Genomic DNA, 20,845 nt, shown 5'->3' on the forward strand with positions numbered 1-20,845 from the left:
CAGGCAAATTTTGACCCAACAAAGACTTTCCCAAAATCAATCTTCGTTATACTGAGTGTTATTGAGTCGGTGACTTCCCGTTGAATAATTACTACATTAAAGCTTCCCCCTAGTTAAGTTAAAGATGGGTATGGATTGGAATAGAAATCCTTAGACTTTTATAATTCTGAACAAAGATTTAACTTGAGTATCATTAGTGTCTAATCTACGAAGTATTTCTTAACAATTCTTGGAGAAGTTCTCGCAGAAAATTATAAAAACGAGCTTGTTGAAGCGACTTCTAAAGGAATCAATAGAGGAATCCCCGAGGAAATCCTTATAGAAACTTCTTACAGAATTTTAGGAGGAATTCTTGAAGTAATTTCTGGAGGAACTCACTAGGAAACTTTTTGATGAATTTTCAAAGAAATCCAAGGAATTTTTGGCAGGAAATCTGGTGGGATGGGAACTTTCAGATGGAATTCTTGGAGGACTTCTTCAAGTTATTTCTGTGAGAACTCCCAGTAAGACAGTTCGACAAATCTTCGAAGGAATTCTTGTTAGACTTCCCGAAAAAATGCTTAGGAGAACTCTCGAAAAAAATACTTGAAAAAAAATCGAGAAGTTTTCGTAGAAATTCCCAAAGAGGCTCTTCGATAAATATTCGAATCAATACTTGGATGAACTCTGTACTTACACTTTTGGAGGAAGTACCGAAGGAATTCCTGAAGGAGCTCTCGGAAGAACTCTTGGAGGAGTTCATGAGAATTGATCTGCCTAGGGCTGAAAATCTCCTTAATAAAGATATAAAATATAAAAAAAAGATTTGTCGAACCATGAAAAGGCCTGTGGGATATTTGTTTCAATGTGAGCGAACCAACATATTCTTCATACACAAAGGATGTCAGTCATATGCTAATGGATTCAAATGCGTCATCCGCGGAAACAATCATAATTTTCCATTTAATTGTGGCATTGCATTGAATCTGGAACTGGAACATAACTGTCTTCTAGATATGTAGTTAATCAAGTTTCCTCGGTTATTGACTGCGAGAAGTTGAGATTGGGTTTGAAACTATTTTTCGACTTTGTTCTACTAGTGGCTTAAAAAATCATTCAATACTTTGAGTAGAAATGCTTGCTCCTTGAGAAGAAATGAAGATGAATAATTTAGCTTTTTCACCCGTGAACATACTACATCGAGTTCATTACCATTACCGCTAATTACCATACTTTTTGTAGAAATATTATTGTTCTTAAAAAACGAGATTTCGTTCGGCTTCCGGCCACTGCGCGACACTGCAGCTCCTACTGGCACTGCTGCTGTTGCATATAAATACACAGCACAACACACAACAAGGTGACGATGATGATGAATGAACAGTTTAATATGCTTCGTATGAATGCTAAATGAATTATGCTTTTCAAGCATGGAGCTCAGAATATTAATTAGGTTTGGGTTGGTACGTTTTGGTACGACTTGGCGACACACGCTGAGTCATACGTAGAAAGACCATATCGGGGTAGAAGTTCGGTCATAGACCAAGAGCACACACCACACCACTGGATCTAAGTGACTGACTTTACCTGCCAATTTCCGTTCCCGCATTCGCTTCCACAGGGATTCCGCCTTGCGGATATGCCAATTTTCGATCTTGGCCGAGAAGCTACGGAAAAACTTGTATTCGCGAAAGCTGGACATCCTGCGGTGCATTTTCTTCCGCCGTTCGTAGTCCGGAAGAAACTGCGACGGCGACGACGACGACGACGGGTCGTTGAATTTGATCCGCGGAGCACTTTTCACACGAGGGATGGGTGGATTTAGGAACGAAAAGCGATACGAAGCGAAACGGAAAAGAAAAAGCTTATAGCAATTTTGAATCCACGATTTGTTTCATTCACAGCACTTTGCGCGTAAATTTTGCGTACGACCAATTGGTTTTTGATTAATTGTTACATAACTTATATTGCGCCACTACAACAGCTACTGGAAACGGAAAAAAGGAAACGTAGAACAGGCAGCCTAAAAATGCCCTACAGCCTACAAACAAAGAAGCTCGCCAATTAACAATGCACAAACAGATTTTCACTTTCGAAGTGAGAGCATATTAGCATACATTGGCTCCGCGCTCGCGGGAGTATCGACCAGCAAAAGGACAACCAACAACAGCAAAAGCAACATCTCAACCGACAACATCGGAGTCGGATGCTGCATCTCGGGTGACGTTGCTGATGATGATGATGGTGGTGATAGCCCGACGACGAGCGGTCCATCGGACCAACAACAGCAGCCACCCCGTCAGAGATGGTATCCTTTCTGTGCTCCTCTTTTGCAGCCATGCGGCAGAGGAAATCTGGAAGGAAAATCGCTCTCCACAAGCTCTCACGGCTTTGACCAGCACCATATAGATCAGACCTGTGCTGTTTGCTGATGGGCACTGCTGTATTTACCGCGCTTCGGAAAATGGAGAAGATCCATATGGTTGATACAATATGTAGCTTTTGGGGCCGATTCATGGGGAATAGGGCAGTGCTTTTTGTGTAAACTTTCTACAATTGTTAAATTTTAACAGTTATATGACTAGTTAAGCACTGTCGGGGATGATCGACACTGATTGCCTTAGAACAAATCTTCCCACAGAAATAACAATAATTACCCCATAAATTCTGAGGACTTCCCCTGAAGGAATTTTCTCACAAAACAATGCTAAAGAACTTAAGCCTATCCTACCCGCTCAACACGATATTCCTTTTTCTTGAATTCTTATGAAATCTCCCCCATACATTCTGGAGAAAATCTGCTTATGGAAAGTCGTTTGTGGAATATTTTTGCTTCAGAATTTCTTCTTCAGTAACATTGTGAAATTTCTCCCTCAAGAATTCCTTCTACACAAATTCTCCGGAATACTTATTCAGGAATTTTGGGACATTCACCCTCCCACAGTTCAGGGCATTTCCCCAAACGAATTTTGAAAAACCCTTCTCCCAGAATGTAAGAGGAATTCCTCCTTCAAGAATTTGGACGAATTCCTTCTCCGAAAGAATCACTCACCTCAGCCCAGATATTCTAGATAAATCCTCTCTCTGACAACTCTGGGGAGTTTTTCCCTCACGAATTATAATGAAACCTTCTTCCATGTACTATAGGAATTTTCATCTCCTCGTATTCTGAGGAATTCCTTCGCCAAGACTTCTGGAAAGATCCTTCTACAAGAATTCCTGTGAAATCCTTGTCCAATAATTAGGGGGGTCTTTATTTTCCTAGCTCGCAATATTAATTCTTTCCATTCTTTTCCTGGAAAAATCACTGGTTTTTTTAGGTATCCTTAGTATCATCATAGTATTTCAAGTAATTTCCGGTAGAAGTTTGGCCACAGTTTTCGGAAGAATTTCTGCAGGCATTCCCGCAGTTTTTGGAAGATTTCTCGCAGAAATTTCTACAGATAATTATAGACTACTTTTCGCCAAAATTTCCGCATGAGTTCACGTAGGAGGTTAAGATGGAAGTCTCGAAGCTATTTCCAGTTATGGATGAATTTTGAAATCTTGATGATGTTGCTGATGACGGCCGTACGATTATTTACAGCAAACTGGATCTGCGGCAACCGCGATGCTGGGACCGCTCTCCGGAGAATCTCGAACTAACTGACTCGCACGCGCTGGATGCTAGTTGCGATGTTCTCAGCGAAATCTTGAAAAAAAAAAATGGCTCGCGCGTGGAGGAAAGCTGCTTTCTTGTATCTAATGAAGTAAGTAGCTCCGCCCCTTCGTTATTCGGATTGAGTGTGTTACCGACGATAACAATAACTAAAATAGTTATGTGGATATTCCGGCTTGACCGTGTACCCGACTAACGCCACTGGTTCACATCCCCAATGCGGCGATGGCGAAAAACAAACTTTGTTGTACGAGAAAGACAAAAAAGAAATACATCCGGAGCGAATTGACAACCGAAGAAGAAAAAACGTATGAGGAAACGGGAAAGGTTGAATGGGAATCGAATGAAGCAGCGAGGTCGACAGAAAAGCTCGAAAACTAGAGTCTTTCGTCGTGTATATTTCTCTAGATTCAAGATCACGATCTAGTCGCCGACGTATAACCAGAAAAAGGCGAGAACTTCGATTGTCACGGGCCGAAACAGGGGTCACCAAGCACGCGATGTAAAACAGCAAAGTTTTGAGGATTTTTGAGCCGGCTTGTGCCAGTAGTGGAGCTGTGTAAGACCGGAACTCTCCCCGCCGATCGGTCCTATGCCGACAAGTACCTGGTAGCAAGGGGAGTGTACCGCCCCAGCAGGAGTGCAAAAGAGCCCAAACGGTCCCCCTTGAAGCTAAAGGAAGCCACACGCCAACTTGTAGATCAAGTTGTGGCGCCCCGGGTAACCTTAAAGACAGTCATCAGCCAACACGAGGTCTTCCGCATCGCGACGCCAACTGTACACAACCAGGTCCAACTCTAGACCGCGCCATGCGCCGAGGATCGCTCTTACCTGTTGAAGAAGGGTGTTGAAGCAGGCTCGATACGCCCAAGCCAGAACATCAATCACCATCGAAACATCGTTCCAGCCCTGTGGCTAGGCTAGCTCCCACCGACTCGTAGAAGGAAAGACCCACAAGCGGAGGTAGCCTGAAGGCCCTAGTACCAACCCAGTGTCGCCATCCGGGTGACGTAGATCACCTTTCTTCACTGCATGACCTTCTGAACGGAGAGGCCTCTCCGGTCCTTCATGATCACCCCGCTCGATCCAGCACTTCAAAGGGTCCATAGCATAGCATAGCAAAGTTACGCTGTACTTCGTGGATTGGACCCTAGTGATACTCATGATTTTCTTTTGAAATCCTTATTCAGATTGCTATTAGAAATTAAGGTGGGTGTGGTCCTTGATTTCAATCTAGGATAAAAATAACAAAAGCATGAGGATTACTAATCTTGGCCACGCCCATCTTCACCGTAATTTGGGAGGGAAGGAAGTGTTGATGTAATACTTACTTAACGAGAGGCCCTGACTCAGCGACACCCTCAAAAAGTACCACGGAGTTGGATATTGTGAAGGTTTTCGTTGGGTCAGGATTTGCATGTAGATGACAATGTGACAATGGTAGATCTTACACCGTAACACACCATGCAAAGGTGTCTTCCCAGCGTTACAGGGTGATCCAGCACTTCAAAAGGTTCAGCTTCAAGAACTCCGACGATACCGAACAAACGCTTTGGCATTGTCCCGTTTCTGCCACAGAATCCACAGACTCCGGTAGTGACCACTCCCTTTCCCCACCCCAGAAAAGGTATGCTCGAACGCCTACTTACCCTACCTGTAGCATGCCACCCATGGGCCCACCTACACCTGTTGGCCGCAGCGTCACTAACATTAAACTCCAACCCATGATTTAACTTTAAATATAAATAAAATGAAATAGAATGTACCTATCTGTCCGTCTTTTCAATTACGGAAGCTATCCCTGTGCTATTTCTGAAGCTATTCTTCGTTGTTTCGCCTTCCTGGGAGGTTTGTGTGTCCCCCTACAAGGTGAGCTAGTTAGGGACGTCAGGACGTCCACTTCACAGACGTGAGTACGTCAAAGGAGTTTGTTGCAAGTGCACATAAAATTCTCTCCCATATCAACTAACAAAGGGGCGGGGCTAATGGGCTCACTTCATTGAGTACAAGAAAGCGCGTGAGCCATTTTGTTCGAGATTCCACGTAGAGCGGTCCCTCCATCAGCATCAGTGGCAGTTGTCGGAGTCTGTTGTGGCCACACCCAACCAGAGAATGCATTATTTTAAGACAATCTTGCATGAAATCCATGCACAGATTGTATTAAGCTGAGGCCCATTCACAGATTGGCACATTAAGTCAATATAGCAAGCCATTACATAAGGTCTCTAGTCTAGTGTCTACATAGAATATTTTTTTAAACATCCGCCGAGGAACGATTCTGTATATACTTCGTCAACCTTATTTGCTTACAAAAAGGTTTCGCCGCAGACGTGTCCTTGTCAGCCATCAAGTTGAACGGAGTCGGAATGATTGTGTGAGTCGAAGTTATACTCCTGTACACGATGCATATTCTTGTTGCTGGAGGAACCAACGCGAGTCGTTTGGATGTATTGATCGCAACCAAACTGAGCATGCGAGATTTGATACAAAACGCCTAATGCAAAGAATGTCACTTTTTGTTGATTTGGGTGTACTAGTTGACCAATCTTAGAAAAAGTTAATCAAATTTTTCGGGCATCTAAAAGAAGGGTTCAAATAAACTAACAGCCTTTAGTTTGGCTTTGCTTAGCATTGACTGACTGGCTGGGATTGTTCAAACATTCTCAATGTGCGAGTTTCAGTGACTCAAATTTCATGCCGGCAATGTACTTGTAGTCAGTTAGGAAGAGGGAAGGAATATTAGTAGGTGGTTTTTGTTATTTGAAGACCGTTTTCACCTCTGCGTCTCAACAGAAACCACAGGTGCGATTATCAGTCTGTAGGCATCATTGGATCTGGATTCACTCTGATAAGCGATACGACCGTGCCATTCTTTTCACACAATGATTTTAACTAACCATGATTCAGCCGCACAAAGCAGAACAAATTAACTACCTGCACACCGAGCAGGAACACGATCAAACGCATGGTTCAAATAAACAAACAGCCCTGTAGAACTACTACGGTTATCACAAAATGAATCACGACATAATTATAATTTGTCTGGAGGATCTGTGTGTGTATCTAACTCCGGCAGTGGTATTATGTGAAAAAGCTGTCTGTAATAAAGTCAGCTTTAGCCCGGGGGTTAGAAGTTACTGATGCAGATCCAGTGACCCATTTCAGACTGCCTGGTAACTCACGTCCAGTCCGAGGTCACTTTCACTTGCAATAAGCCCCGCCTGTTTATGCTAACATTATCAATTGGATAATGGATCCATAAACAAACTTCCGGATTTTTAAATCCAGCGCGTATTAAGTTTTGAAATCTTATTAAAACATATTGAAACAATCTTACCAAATTGATCCAATTCCGGATAAACGAACTGAGGAAGCGAAAATCTTTTCTAGTCTCCACGAATAATTCACTTCACTCTTCCAGAGCTATTCTGAGCAATCCATGTATTTCTGATATTATCACACAGCCACACATATTTAACAAAAGACATTCCCGATTTTGCACACTCAATAAAGAAAAACACTTTATTGAAGATAACCAAACGCGTACATTTCAAACTCCAGATCACTTTAACTTTTTTCTTCTAGTAGGGAAACTGGACACACATGATCCCCACTTTTTGTTTAGGATATTTCTCGATGTAACATGCACAGATTTGCACGCTTCTTGATGGACTTGATAAAGAATTTAATAAGCTATTCAAAAACGTCATTGGAAGCAATTATTTGTTCATGAAAGTTACCAAAAAATCGATTTTGCCGAAAGATAGAAAATTTGGCATTTTCAAAACTTGCGGGAGACTTGATCCCCATATAGGGGGAAATTGATCCCTTTATGAGCTGAACATGTTTAGGTTCTTCCAAGTCTAATGAAAGGTTGAATTGGTCTAGCCTCAAATCCTAATAATTCTTCATAGTCTGCCGTAATATCAGTCGTGCGAAAATTAAATATTGTTGGTATTAAGCAAGGCAAGTATTTTAGTTCTCGAATAGAGTAATAGTGACAGATAGAATGTCTGCTATAGCAACAAAATTGTCCATTTTCTCCACTAACTCCACTTTTCTTTCTAATCATTCGCTCCACTAAAAGACAGTGGTCATATCACGACAACCATGATGTTCCCAAGAGGATTTCTCTTTGCGATTGATACAGTTATGATACCAAAAATGGTTGATCGATACATAAATATGTCTTTGTAATTTTATAATCTAATTATTCTATTAAATCTCTGAAAATTGGCCACACTGCAAATACCGTGGCCATCCTTGAGTACCTGTTTTGGGACCAATAAAAAATACTGTGACACCGCCATCGGGGGTTACAATGGGTCTGGGGGTGAGAATGGGTCATCGTTCTCATCGGCAGTCTAGAGGTAGTAGAGCAAAATTGTCCAAAAATGTCTCTTATATTTTGGTCTTCTTGCCCTTAGATGCATTTAATCTATTCTACAAGCATTCTAAGTAGCTGAAACAGTGACCCAATCTCACCCCTATTTGACCCATTGCCTCCCCCGGCGACGGTACATCGAGATCGCCAGACTACTACCAATACCACAACCGTGATGATCATACCAGGATGATGACTTCATACATCAATATGGTACTATCACGCATCATCATTTTTGTAGTGCGTGTTATTATTACAAAAATGCGATTTCTCTTAAACGACTGACCAACAGATGTTGAATGAGCCTATTATTGAAAATTTTTAAGAAGATTTACAAATAAATGGTGATTGTAAGCAAACTTCTACTAGTTCAAACGGAAAAAAAATAATACCAGATCGAACAATACTGATTTTAAGCCCTGTGATTTGTTGAGTGTTTTCAAAGCTTAATTTACACCCTTTTTCATTGAAAATAATGTTTAAATGCATTTAATAAAACTAATCAAAACTAAGTATGTTCAGCTACACTTTGTTCTGGTTTATGAAATAAGGCTATTGAGAAATTCAAATTGCGCATGTATTGTCTGATTGACAAAATTAAAGAGAAACAAAATTTATTTATACTTTTTAACTAGAAAAGAACAGATCAATTAGTTACAGACAATATAATAATATGCGACGGTATACATTAGACGCCTCAATATATGCAATATCGGGATCAAGTGTGTACAAACTGTGGGGGATCAAGTGTGTCCATGTTGAGTATTCATCTTCTTTTGTTTTTTGTATTCAATGGAAAATAAGCAATAGTTAATTGAATGAATTTATTCCATTCTACAATAATAAAACTTTGTCCAGTAAATATTTGGTACGTTTTGGTTGGACATATTCAAAGTTATTAAACTTTTCCTTTGAAGAAAAAAAGGATTGAGAATGCTTAAATATTAAAACCTCTCTAAAACCCATATACATAAAGTAACTAGTATCAAATGTTACTCAGATTTAAAAATTTATCTAACGGATTCGTTTGCACATACCACTGGTATGAAAATGTGATCAGTTTTCGAGAAAACAGGGGGATCTTGTGTCCCCGGGGATCATGTGTGTCCAGTTTCCCCTACATATGCAAAATATAAACATCAGCCGAATCTATTTCTTGCGGGAACGAACAAAAACGTGACAGCTAATTCAAAAGCAACCATCCGCGTGCATGGCTTGCTGCGATCTCCATATAATTTGTCTAGAGGATCTATATTAAAAATAAGCTAGAACAAACGTAATCTGGTTTTAGGTCAAACCATCAACCAAAACGATCAAGTCTCCCATGAGATAACATGTCCTCACCTTTCCCTACTGTTTCTTCACGCAAATAAATAATCAAAGTGTGGTGGAAAGAATGAATAGGGTAGTTAATAAACGAGACTGGGTAAACTTGATCCCCTTTTCCGTTTCCGATGTATTACAGCAAAAAAAACTTACGCGGGTTTCGCACAGACTTAGAGTATAATTAAACTTTACTGATGAGTGACAGTCTGTGAAATGTTGTTGTTATTGAAACACAATCGATTTTTTTGAATGCTGTCAAGAATCTACCTAAAAATATTTTGGGGCAATCCCTTGCAAAAACTTGCTTTGATAAAAGTAGTAGTAGAAAGATGGTTCTTAAATTTTCAAATATTTTTCCTCCAAAATACGCAGAATTTTTGACTTGTTGTTGACTTTTCATGCCCCACACAAGTCATTCAGGTTTATGGTAAATAATATGGTGGTTAGTCCACCCTTATTTTCAAGGTGTGCATGATCCAGCCTTTTAAGATCACACTTGGTCTTGTCTTGCTACAAGAAACACGATGATGATGGTGGCTATAGGTTCGATTCCCAGTCCGGTAAGATTATCTCTAACCTCTCCTTGGTATAGAGTATCATTGGTTAGCCTTATTCATGGGCAAAGTTTACCGAAATGCCCTCCTCATTATCGTCTGGGGAAACACATTATTATCAAGCACTGCAGGTCATCCAAAAACTCTTTTGATTTGTAGAAACATGATGTCTATCTAAAAAAATATGTTATTAAAAGTCATCCAACTCGGTGGGATCATTTATTTCTACAGAATGCTGCATATTAAATCTATGAGGAATGTTATCAACTGACCCAAAACAAAAAAACAGAACTTGGTCATGGGTCAAAGGTAGTATATCTGTGTCAGAATATATTCAAGATTTGATCAGGGTAGAGAAGAACCCACCTTACAGTCCTATGATTTGATTACATGCATTGGAAACGCTATGGAAAGTAAAATTAGATGATTTTTTATAATTCTATATAAAACTAGCTGACCCGGCGAACTATGTCTCGCCAAAAATTGGTAAATTTTCTAATACAATTTTTTGCGTCCACAATTTATCTAGATAACAAATCGGTTCTTCAGAATGATCTCTCATTTTTTTACAACTTTGTTTATTATATATAGAGATGATCAAAATTTTAAAATTCCATGCAAATTGTACGAAAAACCATTTCATCGAAAATATTGAGTTTTAATTTTCAAAGCATTTCCATTTCATCATAACGTTTTTCCTCGTAAAGAGAAAAAGAAAACGAATATAAATTAGCAAAAATTGGGCTGTCTATTCCTGTATGATGCGCGGTCGTACAAATGCCAACTTTCTTTTATATATATAAGAAGAAGAAGAAGAAGAAGAAGAGAAGTGTGTGACAGCGAAATAGCACTTGCTGTTTACTATATGAAGCAAATATAGGGGAACTGGGGGTAGGACGCTCACGTTAAGGAAAATGCCATTTTATCAATGAAAACCACCATTTCAGCCAGTTTTCATCAGCGCATACTGAAGAACAGCATATCTGCGACTGACTACCGATAACAGATATCTAATTGTCCATTTTATTGCACAGAAATTTGATTTTCAAAAAGCACCCGAAAAAATGAATTTGAAACCATGCGGGGTGAGATGCGCCAGTGGATGGGTTAAAACGCGCATGTGCTTATCGTACTGATTTTCATTTTAATTGCCTACATTAAGGCAATTAACCGAATGTTTCAGCTGTTTCGGTCATACGAAATGAGCATGGGCGTAATGCCCCACACCGACCTCAGAAGTTTGAAGGCCCATAAAATCGTTTTAAACGAAGAACACGAGTAAGCAGCATGGCTCATGGCTCAATTATTAATTTATCAATGTATAACAGCGACAGAAAGACTAAATTCCACCGAGCTAGAATTGCATCAAAACACGCAAAAATCGTTTTTTCGAGTTTTTCATGTATAACTAGAGAAAATCATGAAATATATGTATATGCAATATTTTTCATTGCTTTATCGTATAGACTATTGAAAATAATCAAAATGGGGATATTTAACCTCATTCAGGGGTGGCGCGTTTTAACCCCTATGGGCGTGCTACCCCACTTCTCCTAAACTGAGAATAAACTGATCAAATTTTTAAAACTTCATGCAAATTGTGCAAGTAAAGGTGGAAAAAGAGCTCCGTGTCAGCTTCCGTCAAATTTCAGTTTTCGTATGCCTTTGATTCTTTTATTTAGACTATTCAGGTGTTCTTTTGTAGGACTGGTAACTCAGGCCGGATGTTTTTGTGTTCTGTGGAAGGATTAGTGCCGCGGCGATTTTTTTTTTTCTTGAAATTCAGATGGAATCTCCGGTGAGTTTGTTCCAATCTACACTTTATTTAACTTTATGGTGTATGTAATTTATGGGAGGAGAAATAGTTTTCCATTTTCTTACGCTAAATACAGGACAAGATATCATTTGTATGACTAAATGGGGGAATGGGACCGAAAAACACAGTTTAATCCATGCAGTTAATGTTCCGTCTCAACATATTTTTACAGTGATCGTATGTAGGTAGATTCATAGCAATCGGTTCTGAAAAGTCCACTTTCTCAAAACTATTTTGTTTTTTACTTATCCCGTTAAATAAATTTATTTGCAGCGTGCGAATGCTGCTCTGAATCCGCGCCGAGGCGACATTTACGTTTTCTGCACTAGTAGATTTTATTTCGAAGGCATATAGGCACTTAGAATGTGTATCGACAATAATCAGGAACTCCTGTGATTTGGAATTGACAGCTGATTGTCGAATAATACGAAATGACAGGATTTTTTTTCCTACTAAATTAAATTAGTTTCAGGAGTGCCTAATTAAAACAGCATATATTTATGTGCAGTTATAAGTTCTACAAGTACATCGAGATTATTGACTGGGAACTGATCCTGTTTCAGTGCCGGTTCTCAATCTATATTCCACTCAGTTCTTAGTTCTATATGTGCATGAAGTGGATAATATTCATTTATCTATTTTTTATAACAAATAACTTTTTTTTTGTTCCGAAAGTGTATTTTTTAATATGCGTCATCATGTCCATATGCTTGTGAGATATTGGTGTGTGTTTGGACACGGATGGACCTATGCATTGGTTCTACATAAGATTTTTTCAAATTTGGGAACACAGCTGTCCTGTCATGGCAGTGACTAGGGATACAATTAAATAATTTATTGAAGTATGAATGACGGGTAAATATACATTCATATGACTGTTTAAGTTTATGCCATTATTATACTTATACTATGGCCTCGCTCATGCTAATAGTATGTTATGATGAGACTAGATAACATTGAAATTCAAATTTAATCTTTGAGATAAATCGATGCATCACAGAGTATGTCTTCTTTTTATTTTGTGAATAATGAGAACATTTTTGAGCGAGACGAAGTTCGCCGGACCAGCTACTTTTTCCATTACTTTGTGGTTACTTAATTTAAAGATATGCATCTAACACAATTTGCTTCGATGCAAGATATGTTTCAGAGTGACTTAGAATTACATTAGTTGCACAATATTATAATTATTATGATTTTTATGTTTGTTATACTTATTAAATTCATTATAATACAATAATGGAATCCATAAGAGCGAACAGTATGTGAAACACTAAATAAAAACATTAAGCCACACAAAAGAAAGTAATGCAAAATTAACGCCATATTAAATAAACGTAAATTAATAAACTATGCCTGGCTGTGCATTCTTATTAAACCTCAAATTGAGATAAAATAAGGGTTGCTGGTTGACATTAGCTTTCCGATTACTATCAATGTGGTTGAACAGCGGAGAATATATCCTTATTTTCGATTTCAATCCCGCTTCTTTTCTACTTTCTTTACGTTAAAGAAATGATGACGCAGGCGCTCAATCCAAAATTCAAATGATCAATCGCGAAGAATGACAAATAAACAAAATAAGGTAATGCTAATACTGTAGAAGTTACATAGGTCACATCACTTTCCATGGTGAATCTCGATCTATGTTACTGATTACCCCATCCATCTAACACAACTCCCTTCCCGTGGTAATTGTGGAGATGCAGAGGTATTCTCGGCCTCTAGTAGCAACAATGACCACACACTAACAGTCCCTCCCTTTCCCAACTGACTGTACGGACTTGGCTGGTGCGGTTAATGGTCAACATTTGCGAGCTGCTGAAACGTGCTTTTCGAGAATATATGGTAAATCTCAATCACTATTCACTTGGATCGAATTGCTATTTGTACCAGTCAATCACGGAGTAGCAATCATTGATATGTACAGTCAGTCTAAGCTAAGCTAAGTAAAAAGAAGAAGAATACTGTGTGATGCGCGGTCGTACAAATGCCAACTTTCTTTTATATATATAGAAGAAGATAACACAAGAGTGTCCATTAGAGTGATTCAAATTTTGACTTTTTTGCCCCCCGATGCTTAAACGATTGCATTTGCCATTTTAATAATCCCCCCAAATTTTTAGCAATTTTGGATGTAATTTGACTGTGCACACGTCATTTGAAGTCTGTATGGAAATTACTGTGAAAACTGACCCTTATGTGGAAGAACGTTCCGTGTGTGGCCCATGAACTATTTAAATATAATCAACACATTGTCTACACAGAATACTTCTCAAGCTGAAAGGCAGTTGTTGTTGCGAAGCAATTTTTCGTTTGGAAGCAAAGTTATGAAGAAATCAAAAATGCTCATTATTGATATTGATGTTATTCTTTTACGTGTTAAATTGAATTTCCCACGATTCAGTATTTCCTTAATAACTTTTATTGCGAGCATCAAATCGTTTCGTAACAAAGACGGCCTCTTTCCTTGTAAAATTTCTTATGTTGCTGATGTACTCATATATTTTTAAAGCTTAAAGGGAAGCGTTGGGGAACGGTTTTCCATGAAAGTTACTGTTTTCATAGTAATTTTTATACAAACTTCAAACCGCGCGTTCTCACTCAATTTACATCCAAATTAGCTAAAAATTTGGGTGGGTTAATAAAAAGGCAAATGCAATCGTTTAAGCATCGGGGAGCAAAAAAGTCAAAAATTGGATCACTCTAGTGTCCATTATAGGAATATTTGGAGGGTCCATAATAGGGAAGCAGAAAATCCTGAAACGGAACATGAAAATCAAGTGAAGTGTCGACTATAGGGAAGCAATTTCTTATTATGAACCCCCAGGGGGTCTATTATAAAGCAAATTCAGTCAGACTTTAAAATTTCTATTTTAACGAATAACGTCGTGCATTTGAGTGCTTTATGTATGTATCGCGAAGAGGAGATGCAGAACTTGTTTTTAGATATCAAGCCGAATTATTATGTTGAAAATTTCTACTCCTTTTGACAGGAAGAGCAAAATTCTGCTACGGGGTCCACTATTTACTCTATGTGAAATATTGTATTATTATTGCATAAATAAACGAATTTTCTCAGCTGGTGTACAGATCAAGGATGTTATAATTATCCATCAATGATATAACGTTGAAATTTTCCATTTTAGTATATTTAAGGACGAACTCTACTGAATCCAATACTGTCATCTTTTCATTCAACACTTGCTGCGACGCAGCAAAGCCAAAATAAAAAGATGACAATCATTCGTTGCTTCTTTGTTGAGATTGACTGGTGCCTCTGAAATGCGAGGTATTTTTTTTATTCTGGACAGTTTGTCTAACAGAGTGACCGTTACGATTTGGGCGTAAACAAACATTGGAAAGTAAATTCCTGCTAAATCAAGGAGGAATGCATCCGATAAAAAAAGATTCCCCGTATCAGATAGAAATTTCACGGAATTGATAAAACATTGTTTGTTTACAAAAACGATGTTCGCCCAAATCGGAAGGCAGTCCCGATATAGCATTATGGTTCTCTAGTTTACGAGAAAGTTAAAATGCTTGATCATGATCAAATTTTTACTTGATTGCTCGATTTGTATTTAAAAATAATCAAATCAGCGAATAATAATTAAACTTATGAACTATCAAACTATTGAAAATGTGCTATAAACATAGAAGATACTTTTATACTTGCATACTATTTAATTTAATTCATTTGAATACAGGTCATTGAATTTCAACCGGTGTAGTTCGATGAATTCAGTATATTCTCAAACCATGTTCATAAATGTAGTACAAGTTCATAGTGTTTCTATCGGTGCGACCAATGAGGTTAAATTTGAACTGCTGCCCTACATTGTAGCACAATGTACTCGGAATCATTAAAGAATCATAAAATAATGCCGCAACCAGTAAACTAGGTCAAACTGAGCATTTGAACCGAACCAATCATCTTGATCAAGAATATATGTCGTAATGGACGTTCTTTCAAAACTGAAATGCTAAAGGCTAAGTTAAATAGTCTCCGATCACAACTCAGTTTAGTATCAACCATGTTGGCCTCTCTTCTAGTAATTGCAATTTTCCTGATCAATGTGGACTTCTGCAGTGCTGTTGTTCCAACCAATCAAACGGCCATTTCTTCGAAGGTAGTAAACTATACGCTCACCTTGATCGAATACCTTTCGGGGCATCACTTTGGCCGATTCGATTGCATTTTTCTCGACTTGGGAAGTAACTTGTTCGAAGATAACGGTTTCCAGGAACTGATTAGCTCTCCTCGCCTGAATCACGTCACCAAATATATTATCAACGACTCCTTCGTCGTGACCGCGGACAGCAGTTTCCCACGAGAGCCGTCGCTTATGGTGGTGAATGTCCACCGACACGGATTTGCCATGCATACCGATGAGTTTGCGGATATTGTTTTTAGGATTAATCCCAACACGAGAATTTTGGTTCTGTTTGAAAAATCTTATTCCGACGCGACAGTTGCATTCGTGTTTTGGTTCTTCTTAGGTATCCAATTCACCCAAATTGTTTGCATTGAATCGAGACACATGGCATTCATTCCGATTGGCTACGATGGCATGTTCATCGATGTTCTGGAATATGTAGAGGTTGACGCACTGTTCAAAAACCTTCTCTACGACATGGAGGGGAAAAGTATCAGATACAGTGGAATTATGACTCCATCGTATAGCAACAAATATTGGATTAACGAAACCGCTATGTATCTGAACGGAACTTCGGAATATTTTCGCAGCCCATGTCACTACTCGCTAGGGTGGTTGAGTGATTGCTACTCGGACTTTATTTCCTCTCTAGGAATTGTCATCTCGATGGATTGTGTTCGAATTAAGATTCTCGATCCGCTGTTGTATCGTTCGTTGTTCAAAATTACACCCAGCATAAATGTATTCGCAGTTCCCACCCCGAGGAGTCTCAACGTTTGGGAGATCTTTTGTTGGCCATTCTCCATGGGGGTGTGGCTTCTGCTTGCATTAATCATTATTTCGATGGAGCTCCTCCACATTTTCAACCCCAAATTATTAAGCAACGACCCTTTCTTGCAAATCGTATGTGGATTCGAACGTTTGAGTTTACACAGAGCTGGCGTAAGAGAGCGGATGACCATCATCCCAGTAATTATATTCTTCTTCGTGATAAAAAGTGCGTATGAAACCAGAGTTATTTCGTATATGGTGGATAAGCCATCAATTGGGAAAATCGAAACCATACAGCAACTGGTTGATTCGGGTTTGCAGCTCGCGGCCGACAAAGCTGTCGTTCCGGCCTTGTTCAACGATAGCCGATTCAGCGGAATGTTGCTGGACACCACAAACACGTCCTCAATGTATTTCGACCGAAGGAGCGCATATTACGGCCGAAGGGATGTAATAGATGAGTGTGTTCGAATTCCAATAAATTATGATTTCGCCCATAAGCGACCGGCATACTACATTCTGGATGAAGTCCATAGTATGGTCATTTGCTTTTATTGGATGCCTGAACGCGACGCCTTACTGGAGATGTTCGAGTATACTCAGCGGGCTTTCTTCGAGTCGGGACTGCTCACTAAGTGGGAACAGGATGAATTTCTCGAGTCCTACATGCTGCTTCTGTATACGTATAAGGACTGGGGCTACGAAAATCGCCAGAACACACTCAGCATCAAAGATATGCTCCCGGCCGGAATTGCTCTAGCAGTAGGGTATTGCTCGAGCTTGTTGGTGTTTTTGGGGGAATTAGCCACGAGATTGCATTAAAAGGATATTGTCAAATAAACGCTTTTTGATATCTCATCGACAAATAGTAAGAAAACAAAATAATTGAAACATGATGGATAGAGACTAGCTCGTCTCTTAGATATGAAATTGATTTTCACATAAATCTAATTGTTTTAAATCTTTATTTGAATTAAGGTAAATAAAAACATTTTTCAACCTTATCTTGGTTTCATGATGTGAATGCAAATCGTCATTGCCATTCGCATAAACAAGTACGCTATATTGATTCGTGTCATCAGCTGCACCCTAATTCTCAGCTTCACATGCTTATGAACGAATGGCTTACACAGAATCCCGATCCCAATTCCGTTGATGAATCAACTCCCACATCAACCGCACTCCTTCCGTAAACCGCAAAGATTTTCTCTTTAATTGATTTTTCCCAATTTGAGCATTTCCCTAAGCACACGATCAAACCCTTCTGTCGGTATCGGGAAATGTAGCCAACCTTCACACATCCGAGAACGAGCATCCGACGGCGATGGAGTCCACTCTCTCGCTCACCTTCTCACGGTGCCGACTCTCATCCCGTATATCTGTATTATTTATCGAATTTTATAACATTTTACAACTCAACTTTTTATTTCTTTAATGCATCCATATTTCTCCACTTCAATCCGGGTCGGGATGATATCGGACGTCTGCGTGGTGGAGGCAGCACCGAATGTGTACATACTACAGGCAACAGCCAGCGCGCGAGCAACAGGAGCGGCTGTCCTTGTACCCTTTTCAAGCGCGCTCAACTGCGCTTTCGGTCGGTCGCTCCCTCGCTCGGTCAGTCCACTGCCAGCGGAGATATATGACGTCGGCGATACAGAAGTAAAGGTTTTTTTTCGGTCAAAAATGATCATTTATAGAAACGACTAACCCACCGAACTCGTTGTGGTTGTTTTATTGTTTTTGAATTGAGCGAACTGATTTTGAGCGGTTCGAAATGGAATGCGGTATGGGGGCTGGAGGACTTCGCTGACTGGGATTTGAGTTTTGAACAATAAGAAGGGAATGCCTAATTTTTCCCGGAATTTTATCGACCAGTTTGATTAATGGAAGGGATCCATTTCTTGTTGGGGTCGTTTCTGTTCAACAAATTGTTGAGAATCTTGAGATTGTGGAGAAATCTGATACGAAGAATTAATTGGGTACGAAAGACTGTGAAATATCTCTAATTTTCAAAATTTTGATAAACAGTCAAATATTGATTTATTGTGTTACTGGTAGAAAGACGAAGCTTACACAAACCAACCTGGCATAGGTACTGATACTTTCAAAGTTTGGACACATAAAAAAGAATAAATATATGAAAATGCGGTAAGAGACTCAAAATCTGTAATTAAATGGTGAAGTGGAGCAAAAGCATGGGAATTGTGTATTCCTGACGAGGGATTGCTCATAATAGGGGTACGATATTGTAGCTATGTATATGTGTTGGCTGGACTCATGCAACCAGAGTTTTTTTTTGCGGATTGATTTTGTTAATAAATGCGTACGCAGAGGTTAAAGCATAAGAATGTTTTATTTAACATGCATATTTGCATATATAACACAAGCTAATTAAAGACATAAATCGATCCATCACATAAATTAGTCTGAAAATTATATGCACCTGAAAAACTCATAATTTAAAAAAAAATCCATAATATGAATTATCTTTAACCCTTCAGTTACAAACCTTTGGTCTGAACAAAACTTCGACTTTCCTAATGAATGCTTGGCGCTTTCGAAGGTGAACAATACAAGCTTTTCAAAATAAAATTTCGGTGGAAGAAATATTATTTGCTTCATATGGTCCATATTACCCACACCAGAATGTGTCCGTTTACCCCACCTTGATCCAATTTCCTAAAACCAGAGTGTAAAATAATCGAACATGTTTGGTGAAGTATATTTTTCTTCATTTGTTAGTTCACTTCCGACACATTCATAGTCGGCTCTGGACAGTCAATATTCAGTTGAATATTAGTCATTGAATATTGATGCACATGTTACAAATTGATAAATTATCTGAAATCTGAACACGTTCCAAATGAGTAAAGTGATTTATCACACAGAACTGAATCCGATTTTCATCCGCGAGGCACTTTCAACGGTAAACATCAACATAAACAATGCTAATTATGTTTTTTTCTGCACACAGTAAACACACTCAGTGACAGTCGAATGAATGAATTTGTGGAGTATTCGTCTGACTATGTCATTCTATGTTTTGAATATTCATGCGATGTTTGTCAAAATTCGGACCGAAGTTGCTTCATGAAGATGAATATTTTAAGCTCTGCCTAAAACAATTCTCTAAAAATAAAACTTTGAGATAAATCATCATTTCAACCAGTACTTCTTCTTCACTGGCATTACATCCCCCACTGGACATTGCCGCCTCGCAGCTTGGTGTTCATTAAGCACTTTCACAGTTATTAACTGCGAGGTTTCTAAGCTAAGCTACCATTTTTGCATTCGTATATAATGAGGCTAACACGATGATACTTTTATGCCCAGGGAAGTCGAGAAAATATCCAGGCCGGGAATCGAATCCAGCCACCCTCATCATGGTCTTGCTTTGTAAGCGCGCAACTCACCGCACGGCTATTAAGGAGGGCCTTAACCCCAACCGTTGAATGAACTAAGTTTGAGATCCTCGAGGATTATGCGGATTAGTTTTGCCGATTTCTGTTTTAAAAGCTCAAATACTGTACATCAAAAATTACATCTCCATGGTATTCAAGCCATAGTTTACATTAAATCATTAATAAAAAGAAAAGTTTTCGTTATTTGAATGTGATAAAACATGTAGTACTCATAATTTGGCACAAGTAATAAAATCTACTTGATAGCCAATTTGTAAGGTTTAGCTCAAACGAGATCCCCGGTTGTTTTACCCACCCTGTCCATTTTACCCCCACCCTTCTAAGGCACTACTAGTAAGAACAGCCTATGATTAACAGAATGAAAACTCCAATCTCTGTCCATTTGACAATCTGTTTTGTCGACTTTTTGTCTTTTCGATCTTTTGTCCTTTCGACCTTTGATTCAGTTTTTTTCATTCTTCTTTTCCTTCAACCATTTGTAATTTTTCGACCTTCTTTTCCTTCGACCCATTGTCCTCTTGACTTTTTGCCATTTTGAGCTTTTGTCATTTCGACCTTTTGTCCTTTCGACCTTTTGTCGTTTCGACCTTTTGTCTTTTCGACATTTTGTCTTTTCAACCTTTTGTGCTTTAGACATTTTGTCCTATCGACCTTTTGTTCTTCGACCTTTTGTCCTTTCGACCTATTGTCCTGTAAGCCTTTTGTCATTTCGACCTTTTGTCCTTTTGACCTTTTGCCGTTTCGACCTTTTGTTTTTTCGACATTTTGTCTT

The 20,845-nt window shown here is 38.9% G+C and overlaps 1 protein-coding gene across 8 annotated transcripts in view; it reads right to left on the minus strand.

Annotated features, from left to right (window-relative positions):
* Positions 1-20,845, minus strand: part of LOC134222299 (stAR-related lipid transfer protein 13) — a 433,861-nt gene that overhangs the window by 58,369 nt on the left and 354,647 nt on the right. The window contains exon 1 of one of the 8 annotated variants that reach the window (XM_062701477.1): positions 1,567-2,009. The exons of the other annotated variants lie outside the window; for them this stretch is intronic. Within the exon in view, the coding sequence (XP_062557461.1) occupies positions 1,567-1,693 (127 nt within the window). The 5' untranslated portion in view covers positions 1,694-2,009. Of the gene's footprint in view, positions 1-1,566; positions 2,010-20,845 lie in introns of those variants that run through there. 8 annotated transcript variants of the gene reach the window in all.

This window comes from Armigeres subalbatus, chromosome 1 (assembly GCF_024139115.2).
Source record: "Armigeres subalbatus isolate Guangzhou_Male chromosome 1, GZ_Asu_2, whole genome shotgun sequence".
Taxonomy (NCBI): Eukaryota; Metazoa; Arthropoda; class Insecta; order Diptera; family Culicidae; genus Armigeres; species Armigeres subalbatus.